This window comes from Hippocampus comes, unplaced genomic scaffold (genome assembly GCF_001891065.2).
Source record: "Hippocampus comes isolate QL1 unplaced genomic scaffold, H_comes_QL1_v1.1 scaffold51, whole genome shotgun sequence".
Classification (NCBI taxonomy): domain Eukaryota; kingdom Metazoa; phylum Chordata; class Actinopteri; order Syngnathiformes; family Syngnathidae; genus Hippocampus; species Hippocampus comes.
Window position 1 is genome coordinate 1738839 of NW_017805497.1, and position 12271 is coordinate 1751109.

Consider the following 12271-nt stretch of genomic DNA (forward strand, 5'->3'; position numbering starts at 1 on the left):
ATATAAAGTGCATTAAACATATCAAAGAAATAATACAAGCATAAAAATCAGACATGTGCAAGTGTAACGCTTGTAATCACAATTTGTCAAGCAGCTGTGAGAGGGCAGATCCAGTTCCAATGTTGCTGAGGTTCCCCATAAAGGCTTGGCCAAACACAACCCATAAAACCATGGCAGGATGGATTTGTTGTTGAAGAACCTCGGTAACTGGCATTGAGATGTGAGCAATCTCCGACATCAGTGACCTCTTACCTCTCAAATGTAGTTTGGACTGAATGGAAAAAAAAATGTTCCCACAAGCCCAACGCAAAATCTTCTCATAAGAGTGAAAGTATGAACCATAGACTGTTCTTTCCGTTTTCATTCTTGTAGTTGTAGGCCAGGTGTCATACACTTTTCCCTGGATAGTGCACCGGTATTATCTTGACTTAATATATTAATAATTTGCCCCCTAATTAGTCCTCAATCCGGTCATGTAATTCAATCCTCCTTCCTCCAGCTTTCTGACGAGAGCAGCAAAGTGACACCGGCCGTTGTAATTCAGATGCTGCACACGTAGCGTTGAGACGTGAACGATGCAGAGCTGTTGTGCAGGTTACGGAGGTGTCTTTGGGTTACAGTGAGGGTGGGGGGAGATAAGAAAGAAGAGCTCCCACTGCTCATTGGGATTCCGAGGATGCCGGCGCTGCCTCATCCTGCTGGATTTCATAAAGCAGCTGCGCTATAGGAATCCCAAAATCAACTGCAATGCATCGGACGTTGCTCGGGAGCGGGCTGCAGTCTGCCTGCAGCCTGTTGAGGAGTTTCAACGGTGGCGCCGCAGCTTATAGAATACAGATTGCTGATTGTATAACATGTATTAATTCACATGTCAGGCTGTCAAGCTTTGGTTCTCGTCAATAATTTTGGAGCAGATCGCAGTGACCTCTTTACAAACAACATCTGCGAATTTGCTGACTGGCCAAGGGATCACAAAAGGTCGCCGCTTGAGGGAGAAGCAAATAATGAAGCAAAACAATTAGCCAGTAAATCAATCAGCCAAGCCTTCATCTCGACTCTCTAAAGCTGTCAATCAATACATCAAACCTAGTGAGATATTCTTTCATCAATTGTGTTTTTATGGTTGGGCATCTGCATGGGTTTAGTGGTCAAAGCAGCTTCGCATGTATTGATGAAGGACAACTTTGCCAATACCGGGACAAACGCAATCCGAATGCGACACTGATCCAATCGGGGTGAGGTTTCCAAACAATTTGTCCCAGAGGAAATGATTGAAATTGAAACAATCTGTTCCAGTTTCAAACTGTCATCCACCAGAATACAATTTCAGAGTAGAGGCAACTTTAAGGGAGTAATTTATAATTTCTCTACATGTAATACAAGTGTCAAATTTGGTTAGCACAATGTTCCAAACACTAACCAATAAAAAAACTCTGTTTTAACTTTCATTTAATATTGATGGGTAAAGACTTCGTGTATGTGATGGCACTTATTTTGTCGCCTCTAAAAAGTCAAATAAAAGCAACAAAACACAACTTCTGCATCATATTTAAAGGGCAAGTCAACTAAAATATTTTTTTTTACAATAATACAGACGGCCCGTGTTGAACATATTCTAATAGAATTATTTTCACTTGTTCTCCTTTGCATCACAAACTCGTTGCTATATAGAATGTGTGCTTATTTTCAACAGGAATTACCATGTCATATTGCAGCACAGTCCGATAGGGCATCGCCTGCCTTAGTGCTACATACAAAATTGCCATTGTGTTTTATTAAAATGAAGTGAAACGAATTCCAATATAGCCGAATAAAACTTGTTGCACATCTATGCATGCATCTGCTCAGTTTGCACTTTTGTTGTCTAAACAAACTCATCAATATCATTTCCCCCTGACCATAGCATTATCTTAGCATCGCAGATGAAAAACCAAAATAACATTTTCTAACTTGTCGTGACCAAGGCTGTGTGTGTACAGTTCCAACGGCTATAATAAGGAAGCGACAAGGATAGTGCGTCCTCTGATGTCATTAATTATCACACATGAATGAAAACAGCATTGGCAGAGAACCACTATAGGAGCCCGTCGTCTGTGCAGTCAAATCTGCATATTTAATATTTCCACAGTTGAAAGAATACAATTAAATTGTGCTCGAGGAATACGGAGTTAATTTTTGGATTACTGTATATCAAAATGACATTCACACAAATTAGGTTCAGCTCCTACGCTGGGGCCATTGCCTTGCACTTGAATTTCCACCACTCCCGACTACTTCACCGCTGACTCGGCACTTACCAATTTATCTTGAGTTACTGTGACAGACTAAGGGGCTGTTAAATGAGGCAGACATTGGTTTGAGGGAATGAATCTCCATAAAGTAGGCTCAACTATATCAGCACAAAACTTGAGCGAAAAGAAGGATGATCTCAATTTATGTCCATTTTTTTTCATCTATTTATTTATTTATTTATTTATTTATAGTAAGTATATTGATAGCTCATTGTTAATGCGAGTCGTTGACTGTGTCCCAATTCACAGGCATGACGTCACTTCCGGCCCCATCCGACCGCGCGTGGTTTCTAAATTCACATTAAGCCTGTCAAATTTCGCCATGGTTTATGCGGTCCACGGAGGTGACATGTCCAAGACCCAGCCTGTGAATTGTCTTTCTGGAATTCGTAAACCACATGCGGTCAAGATGCCTCAGAAGTGATGTCATACGGACCGGTCATGCGGCCTATGGAGGACGCAGATTGTGAATTTGGACACAGACATTGTCTCTTGAATAAAATTGCCATCTGTTCCTGGAAACTAGTCTTTCTCTGGTTTGAATTTCCAAACAACATTTCACCTGGGAAATACAGTAGTAGAAATAGAATTAATCGGTTCTGTCACCACCATAAAACCTCTTTTATGTTACAAGTTAACATCCTTAACGCTCATGTAAGTGTAAAATCAACCTTAACGTGCTCTTTCAACCGTATTTAAAGTTTTGCTAATTAAAAGCCACACAAAATTATGAAACAGTATTGTTCACAAAAGACTGTCAAAGGCACCTTCTATTTAGGTTAACCAGAACATACTGCTATTAATATCTCTAAACCTGATCCTCCATGAAACAGCTATATTTATATTTCAAACCCGTTTGGCATATTTGTAGTGAGATGAAACAATGTCATTGGAGGTCAGATGAGAACAGAATACACCTTGAGATGTTTTTCTCTCACCTCGGAGTGCATTTGCCGGCACTCAGCTAGGATTGGAAATCAAGTCTTCATTGCTTGATTGACCTACAACCGTACCACTGAGACACATACACGCACACACACATGCGCATGCACGCACACCTCCCTATCTTCTCCCCCTATGTTATTAAATTGATCAAAACTGACCTTGAGCCCCTTTCAATGTGTGTGTGTGTGTGTGTGTGTGTGTGTGTGTGTGTGTGTGTGTGTGTGCGTGTGCGTGCGTGTAGCTGTGAGTGCAGTACTTCTGTCAAATACTGTATACTAATCCACCTCCAAATCTTTCAATCTCACATTAAATCACTACATTTAGCTTTGTAGCATTTCCGAAAAAATGACCTAATTTAACACTACACATCCGGTATACATAAGTATATACCGATGGAAAAACAATGATGTAAACCGTTTGAAGGTACCAGGATTTCTGCATAAATTGTCAGAAAAGGTGATTGGATCTTCATCTAAGGCAAAACAATAGAAAAACACAATTTTGGAACACAAACAATTCGATGTCTTGAGATATTTTTTAACACAATGTGCAAAATTCATCGCGCAGGGTGAAAAAAAAATGTAGGATGTAGCAGCTAATCTGAGTCATTAGTCAGTTCAATTAATGTGACTAGGTTCGAGGTGTTGGTTCAAGCTTGAATCCGTTGTACACACCGGGCTTGAGTGTGCTACTTTACCAAGAAGATTCCCGGTGAGACCCTTTCCTCAAGCAAAAGATCTCTCAGAAGACCAACAATTAAGAATTCTTCACTTGTATGAAGCTGGAAAGGGTCAAAAAGAAGATCATCACGACGTGGTATCGCTTTGCTACCTCAGAACACGTTGCTATTACTGAGGGAAAAAATGAATTCACGTCAGACCATCTGTCATTTGAAGCTCTATAGAGGATGTGGAATGCGACAGGACAACAAAGTAAATGCACAATTGTGTGGCTTCAGCAGAAGAAAATAAGCCTTTTGGAGTGGCCCAGTCAGACTGTTGACCTCAACCGGATTGAGATGCTGTGGCATTACCTCAAGAGAGCAAATTACACTAGACGGCACAAGAATATTGCTGTAGTGAAGCACTTAAGTAAAGAGACCAAAATCCCACCTGACATTTGTGCAGACGTGCAACTCTAGGAAACGGTTGGTTGAGGATGTTGCTGTCGAAGCAGGCTCACTCGCTTCATACATACGAAGGTTCACATACTGCTTTCACCCTTTTGTCTACTTTTGTGACCAGATCACATTTTGTGACAATTTATGGCGAAGGTTCACATACTGCTTTCACCCTTTTGTGACCAGATCACATTTTGTGACAATTTATGCAGAAAACCAGGTCATTGCATCTCCTTTGTCTTGCAAATGTTTAGTATCAACAATGTGATATACTCTCTCAGTGCACTGTAAACATTTTTTATTTTATATTTTGAACTAAGTGAGGTGTTTGCATTGCGTTGTCAACCTCAGGAAAATGTGAATGTCAAATTCAAAGACCCGATGCAACTCAGTCGCCAATATACAGAATTTCTCCCAAACGATTAATTTTGCTGTAAAATGAGCTTTGCTGAGTTCATCCGAATCTAGATCTTTACTTTCTCTTTAGGCTTTCCCTCCACCCAGGAAAAGGATTTAAAAAGACAGATTTTCACAAGAACCTCAAGTGATAACGGAGAGCGGATGAATTGCTTTAATATGACACTATTCAAGATTCATGCACAGGTGGGGGCAGAGGTTAGTTGTTCTTCCCATCTCCTTGAAGTTGTTGACTCATAATGCAGATACAAAACACTCAAAAGACTTGTACATCGACCTGAAAACTTGTGTATAGTCATTGTTGCACGGATTTTTTTACAGCAAGTTTCCATATTGCTGCCAACACCTAAATGGGAAAACACTTCAAAGAATTCTCTAAGCAAGACGCATGTGACGCACGAGTGTGTTAATAGCGCTGCTTTGACAGGATGTTGCTGTATCGTTTGCAAAACTGCATACAAGAGCTTAACTCTTGGCTCAATATAACTCAGGCTTTTGTCTCCCAGGATCTGCTTTTTCTTCTTCTTTTTTTTGTAGTTATCTTTTACAGCCAAGCAAAGGCAATTTGAATGTGCTAATAAGCTTTCAGGATCAAATGAGGAAGTCATCGTGAGAGAATCATTTGACAATGAGGCTGAGCTGACTGTGACTCACTGTTTCCTTTACAGCTGGATTGATATCGAGGCGTTATTTTGCTCAATCCTCAAAAAGGTGCATCGGGGGTGATTCATTCTTATGTTAAAACATGAGTTTGTAATCAGAATGTTTGGTGTTACCTTGCAGAGGCACGCCCTATTAAGTTGGTTCAGGGCGCCTAAGTCACAGCTGGACACGTGATCATTACAGTTGTACATGCGCAAATACAGTAGTTCAATCAGGAAGGAAATAGGAGCCACTATTGCATCATGTGGAGTGTTGCCTTTAATGCAAACCAGCAGACTTTTCATCCAAACACACGCAATGACGCACGCATTCCGTCATGTGCACACTAGACGAGAAGTTGTTTAGCCTCACATTACTAATTAATGCACGGCTAAAATGGTGCAAAGTAATTATTTATATCCATATGATGACACTTACTGTAAATGTGTTCCAGCTCACCCCATGCATGCATTATACACATTTCATGGCCTTGTCGGATAGTGCGTCATGGTCGGGTGCGTATTGCCACTTCTCTGCCTCTGAGACAGCACCACTGGACTTCCTTTGGATGTCGTTCTTCTTCTTTCTTTTTATAGCTCACTTCCGATCCCTTCATAAATTTGAATGATTTATTGTTTTACATTAGTAATTAGAAACTTGCGCAAAAAAAAAAAAAAAAAACCTGCGAGATTCTTGTGACTATAGCCTGCAACGGACATTAAAAGTCACACAAGCCAATGAGGAAAATTGATGTATTCAAATACGGTGTAATAGCCACCTACTTAGTTATTTCAATGCCTACTTTATTTGCAAAGCAATAACAATAATAATTCACACAATACTGGAAACTATTCCAATTACTATACTGTAAGTGAATGCTGAGAGAAGCAGCTCCTGAGCAAAAATTGTCCAGAAAGAAATTACTTGAACCAAGAAAGCGGATTAATACAGCAAACGTAGCTGTCTGCAAATATGTCCTCTTATGGGCTGTGAGCACCGGCGCAATTTCATTTAAGGCTTAGTACAGTGGAAACACGAAGCTCGATTTGTATTTTTTTAAAAAGTGTCCCCATAGGGAAGGATGGTTCAAGGGGCAAACCATCACCATCATAAAGCAGAGTTGAGCAGTTTGGGAAATGGATGGATGGAGAAAGACAGCAAATGGCCACGATTCGCATCAAATAACAGAGGATCAGCTCCAATAACACAAAACAAAATTGTGAATATGTGAATACGCTAACAACAAATCTTGAATATGAAGGACTTCAGTGTATTGTCTATGCCGCCGCATACTGATCGCTGACTAAATCCTCCTTCAAGGCGCAAGGCCCATGTAAAAATGTCACGTCCAGTAAACAACCTTGCACATTTAAGCTTCGTATTTTCTTATCTGTCTTTCGACTCCTACGGAGAAAAAGCACTCCCATTTCCATTTCCTTCTCATGTCTCTCTGGTCTCTTCCACCTCATCTTGTCTTTTGTCTTCCATCTCTGCAATGTGCTGCACTTTCCTTTTTCATGATGCTGATGAGTGAACATACCAACAATACCAGCGGCGGCACTCGTCTCAAGGATTACGCTGCCTTTCTTTCTCGCTTGCTTGCTTTCGTTCTCTCCTCAGATGGCCCCCATCGGTCCCTGAAGACTTGCCGGCGTAAAGCCCCCGACGGCCCACTCTGCTCTTTCCTGCGCTCCGTTGCCCTCTTTCTTCATCCTCATTTCCTTTACTTTATTTTCTATCGTCTTTCATTTGTCACTTTCCTCTAGTCACGCTCTCTATTTTTATTATTATTTTTTTTTTAATGGGGAAACTGCAACCTGCTGGATAATCTCACCAAATAGGAACGGCTCACAAAATGTTTCTGACACATTCCCTCCTCCTCATTATGATTTTCCGTTTCCACTAAATAGACAAGACTATCTTTACTGACCTAGTTTTTCTATCCCCCAACCCTTTTCATCAAGTCCGGTTTTCTACCAAACCAGCAACGTCAAACTTGTTTTCATCAGCCACATTGCAATTATGGTTGCTCTCAATGGGCCACTGATATCTAAAAACCATATACTGTATTACATCCATGATTCACCTCGCAACCGGTTCCCATTTTTCAGCAATCCTCCTTTTTAGTTCTGAAATCTACGGAGCCCCTATGGTGACATGGAAGAAAAAAGAAACCTTTGCATTCCCTCACAATCATTGCGAGATAACGCAAATTAGTTTTTTTTTTGCGATGGAAAAATATTTTTGTTTATGTACTTCCGGGTAATCTACCGGGTAATCTCATTATATTTTAGAGTGAATTTAAAGCCAACAGTTCCAAGTCTTCCTCGATAACTCTATCCGTCTTCAACGTACTGCCATTTGTCAAACAGATGCACATTTGAGGTCACGGTCGCTGAACTGACCCATAAGTGAATAAACGTTCATTTACAAAAAATGTTTTCCCTTGCAAAGATTGCAAGGTGACGCCGGGAATGGATGAAAGGTGAGAGAAATCTGATCCTTCCTCGGGCAGTCAAGTTCATTTCCCTCTTCTTGCTCATTAAAAATACTCGGCATGGCGTTTGTTTTTAATGTCACTTGTGGAGCATGTCTCCTCTCCAACTTTCAAACCCAACACTCCAATGCTCCAATTTGACACGTGAGGGTATTATGTGTCTTCTGACTGCCCTCAATTGTGATATTTCCTCCTCTAGGAGGCCCTCCTGATGTGGGCAAGATGCTGGGCGGGGAGGAGAAGGAGGAGGACCCAGATGCAGCAAAGAAAGAGGAGGAAAGGCAGGAGGCGCTTAGGCAGCAGGAGGAGGAGAGAAAGGCCAAATACGCCAAGATGGAGGCTGAGAGGGAACAGATGAGACAAGGCATCAGGGATAAGGTACCATGGCAATATATGTGCTGCCTCTTCATTTACGTTATGTGCCAGTGCACCCGTTCTCTTGTTCATTTGGGTGCTCTCGTCACCCAAAATCCCATTTATATTCATTTCATTATTTTCATGATTTTGGATCGTGTCCTCTCTTTTAATGCGAGCTTCTGAAGGCTCTATGTGTCACTTGCCAGATTTTTTTTTTCTTTTGGTATTTTTACAGCAGACCCTGCCATGGAAATAGATGATTGAAGAGCTATTTTTAATTGCTTTGTTTGCTTTAGTGTGAACTCCAACTTCCTGACACTTTATAATAATGCACTATATGAGCGGAGCAACAGCAAATCTGCATCCATCCATCATCGAAGCGGTTTAACCTCATGAGGGTCGCGGGCTTGCTGGAGCCCAGGGGTGCCCAACGATCAACCGGTAGCCCGCGGACTAGTCCCAAGTCGATTGCGATTGGTGTCATGGGGAAATGCCGAAAAAAAAAACCAAAATAGTGTGTCTGTGCGCGCACATGTATGCGTGCACGAGCGGTCGCGGTCGATCACAAAGGTTAGTTGGCTTGAAAAATAGATCTTTGGTCAAAAAAGTTTGGGCACCCCTGCTGGAGCCTCTTCCATCCATCTTTGGGCAGTAGGCACACCCTGAACTGGTTGCCAGCCACTCGCAGAGCACACAGAAACGAACAACCATTCACACTTACAATCACACCTCAGGACAATTTAGAGTACTCAATTAACCTACCGTGTATGTTTTTTGGAATGGGAGAGGAAACTGTAGTTTGCGGAGAAAACCTACACAGGCACGGGGAGAACATGAAAACTCCAGGCTGGAAGCAGGAATCGAACCCCAGACCTCTGTACTGTGTGGCTGACATGCTAACCAGACGGACGTGCTAGTCAGTCGTCCACTGTGCCGCCCAACAGCAAATAGCTGACCAGAAATAAAAGGACAAAAGTAGTTAATTCACAAATTGAATGGCATAATTATTGCACAACAAATTTATTTTTGGTGTACCTAGTATGAAGATCTGCATTAGTTTCATGTGTAGTTCATTTTTGAGTGTTTGCTCGGTTGCAGTTAATCGAGAATATTAAATTATTTTCTGTTTTCGGTGCTGATCTGATAATAAAAGTACATTTGTATAATTTATTGTGTTAAAAGTGTTTAGCATTCCGCTGCTCTTGTTATGCTATTGTATTGTTATTCACTTTACTAGTTTGCATTTGTTCAATAATATTCACGCCTTCTTCTTAAAACATATCACATTAATCAAATGTAAGCTTAATGGGGCAGTTTCCCATTTGAGCTGCACGCATCACTATGTTTTTATTCCACAGTACGGCTTGAAAAAGCGCGAGGAGGCCGAGGCTGAGGCAGCAGCCGCAGCGGAGGAGCCTGCGGCCGGCAGCTTGACCCGACCGAAGAAGGCGGTGCCCACCGGCTGCGGGGATGAAGAGGAGGAGGAGAGCATCATGGACACAGTGATGAAATATCTGCCGGGTCCACTGCAGGATATGTTAAAGAAGTAAGGCTAGCAGCTAGCCAGTGCGAGTGCTATCTGAAGTCGTTACCAGGTTGGCTTCAATCCCAAAACTCACGATCAGATTGGCAATGTAAATGATTCAAATTTGGTTCGTTCAAAGCCATGTGGCGACTATTAAAAGATCTGAAAAGTGAATTGCGGCTGTCATGCTAAGGTAGACTGTGCAACTGGCCGGTTGTGTGTTAGCTTAGAAGCTAACATCGAGCAAAAGGGCCATCGACACGATTTGAAACAGGCTGCCCTTTTCCTCGACTACTTTGAAACTCCATTGAAGAGCTTGAAGCAACAACACGGTGTTCTCCTTCACCTCGCTGTTCACTTTAATTGTACATAAGCAATCTATATAACAAGCCTCAAGCAAGGCCAAACAATCAAATATATCCATTTATTATACTGTGTCTGTCTCAACTAGAAAATGTGATGACTTGATAAGCCATATTAAAAAATATATATATTTAAAAAGAATTTGAGCGTGCTCTTAAAGCTACCGTTTGTGTTTGTGTCGAGTTTATGTCAAGCCGTTTTGCACAGCGTTGTTACACATTCTCCGTGAAGTGTTGTCTTTGTTAGACGTCGAGGTGTGCCCACCTTTGTGTAGCGTAGGAAATGTTCAGTGTGTCTCGCATGCCATTTGTCTTGACGAGTGTGTGACTATGTACAAGCCACTCCCTTTTTATCCTCTTCTTCATTATGCAAAAAAAATATCAAGGCAATAACTCCTGAGTTTGTGTTTTTCCTCCTGTCCATGTAACCGTGAATGATATTACTGATAATAAAATAAAGCATTTAGGACATTTAATTGACAGGTTTGCAGAGGATTCTTTTGTCGTTTGAAAACATGACTGTGTCATAGTGGTTCTGACACCAGACAAGCTTTCAGCCATAAAACCGCCAATTGTGCAGTAAGTACTGTCATATAACAGGGAGAGAACAGTGAATGACTTTTGACATCAGTTTTGAAAGTAAACGACAATTCCGGTTTTGTTTCTTCTCTTAATTTGTGGATAAACATGACATTCATACATTGAGTGGCACTGAAGTGACCACATGGTAATTAAGATAGTAGTGTTCAAATGATGTTTGATTTATTGTTGTATATGAGAACGAGCCGCTGAGGCGATATAGACCGTCATGAGCAATAAAGGATTATTATGTATGTTTCTGCCTGAGAATCAATAAAAATCTTGTTCACATCAGCAATGTGTTTATCTCCTTTCCTAAATAATGCTATGAAGAAAGGTTATAGTAACATCAAATCTTCCAAAAAGCAGGCAGGAGGGAGGAGCAGGGTGAACTTGACAAAATGTATTCATCAAACACTATGAAAACTAAATCCATCACAAACAAAGTCCTGAAAACAACAAGAATCCAAAGTAACAAACAAAAACCCATGGCAGATGCAAAAACAAGGTGAAAGCAATACAAACAAAATCCATGGCAGTAACACTGAAGCAACAACAGAACACAGTGACAGAAACAATGACCTGACACTGAGTGGTCGGGCCAGGAGTCCTTTTAACAGAAAATCTACTAATGACATGATGACCAACAGGTGTGCTGCTGTAGGAGGAGCCCTACAGAGCCACCTGTTGTCCCCAAACAGATCAACAAACCCGAAGCTAACCGTTATGTAAAAAGTTTGCTTCCGGGCAGTTTTTGAACAAACATAAAGCCACTGATGGCCAGCTTCCATTTGGCTGAGTCAGTTTCCAGGTCATGGGGTTTGAATAATAATTTGAATCACAGCAATAGTAACATAAAAATGAATTATTGTTATTGCATTTGATTATATTGATATATAATTGCTCTCTGACATTGGTCTGAAAAATCATTTTGTTAAGCATTATTATTAGGTTTTTTACTATATTTTTAAAAATCTTTACTTGCAAGTTTTTTGTGGAAGGATATTGCATTCACTTTTTTTAGAGGAGTTCGCTTATGAGCTCTCTCTCTCTCTCTCTCTCTCTCTCTCTCTCTCTCTCTCTCAATATATGAATGAATGTGTATCCTCAGGGGGAATTTTTTTTTCCAAAAAAACTGAAAAATATAATTCCGAGAAACAGGAAAAGAAATTCCCGAAAAAGACAAACATATACTATTACCGAAAACAGAAAAACATTCTGAAAAACAGATAAAAAGAACAGAAAAATATTTTTTAAAAACATGAAAAAATATGACATAACATAGAACAAAAAAAAAAAACATTAAAAAAAAAGAAAAACAGAAGCTTTTTTTTCCCCCCCAAAGTGGATGCAATACACTTCCGTATGTATTAGGACTGTCGCGGCTGTCCAAAAATATATATTTTTGCATGGCACTCATGTTAAATCGCGTTTCGGGCAAATGGAATTGCAGTACAGCATTGTCTACATGGCGTTTGAAGTAATAAATAATGCCACAAGATGTCATTGTTTCCCAGTACCGTTTGACATGATTAC

At 40.7% G+C, this 12271-nt stretch overlaps 1 protein-coding gene across 1 annotated transcript in view; it reads left to right on the forward strand.

Moving 5' to 3' along the window:
- cplx2a (complexin 2a) overlaps nt 1-11029 on the forward strand; it is a 13418-nt gene extending 2389 nt beyond the window's left edge. Inside the window, exons 3-4 of the mRNA XM_019876809.1 lie at nt 8112-8290; nt 9628-11029. Coding sequence (XP_019732368.1) covers nt 8112-8290; nt 9628-9819 — 371 coding nt within the window. The 3' untranslated portion in view covers nt 9820-11029. The remainder of the gene's footprint in view (nt 1-8111; nt 8291-9627) is intronic.
- Nucleotides 11030-12271: the final 1242 nt, after the last annotated feature.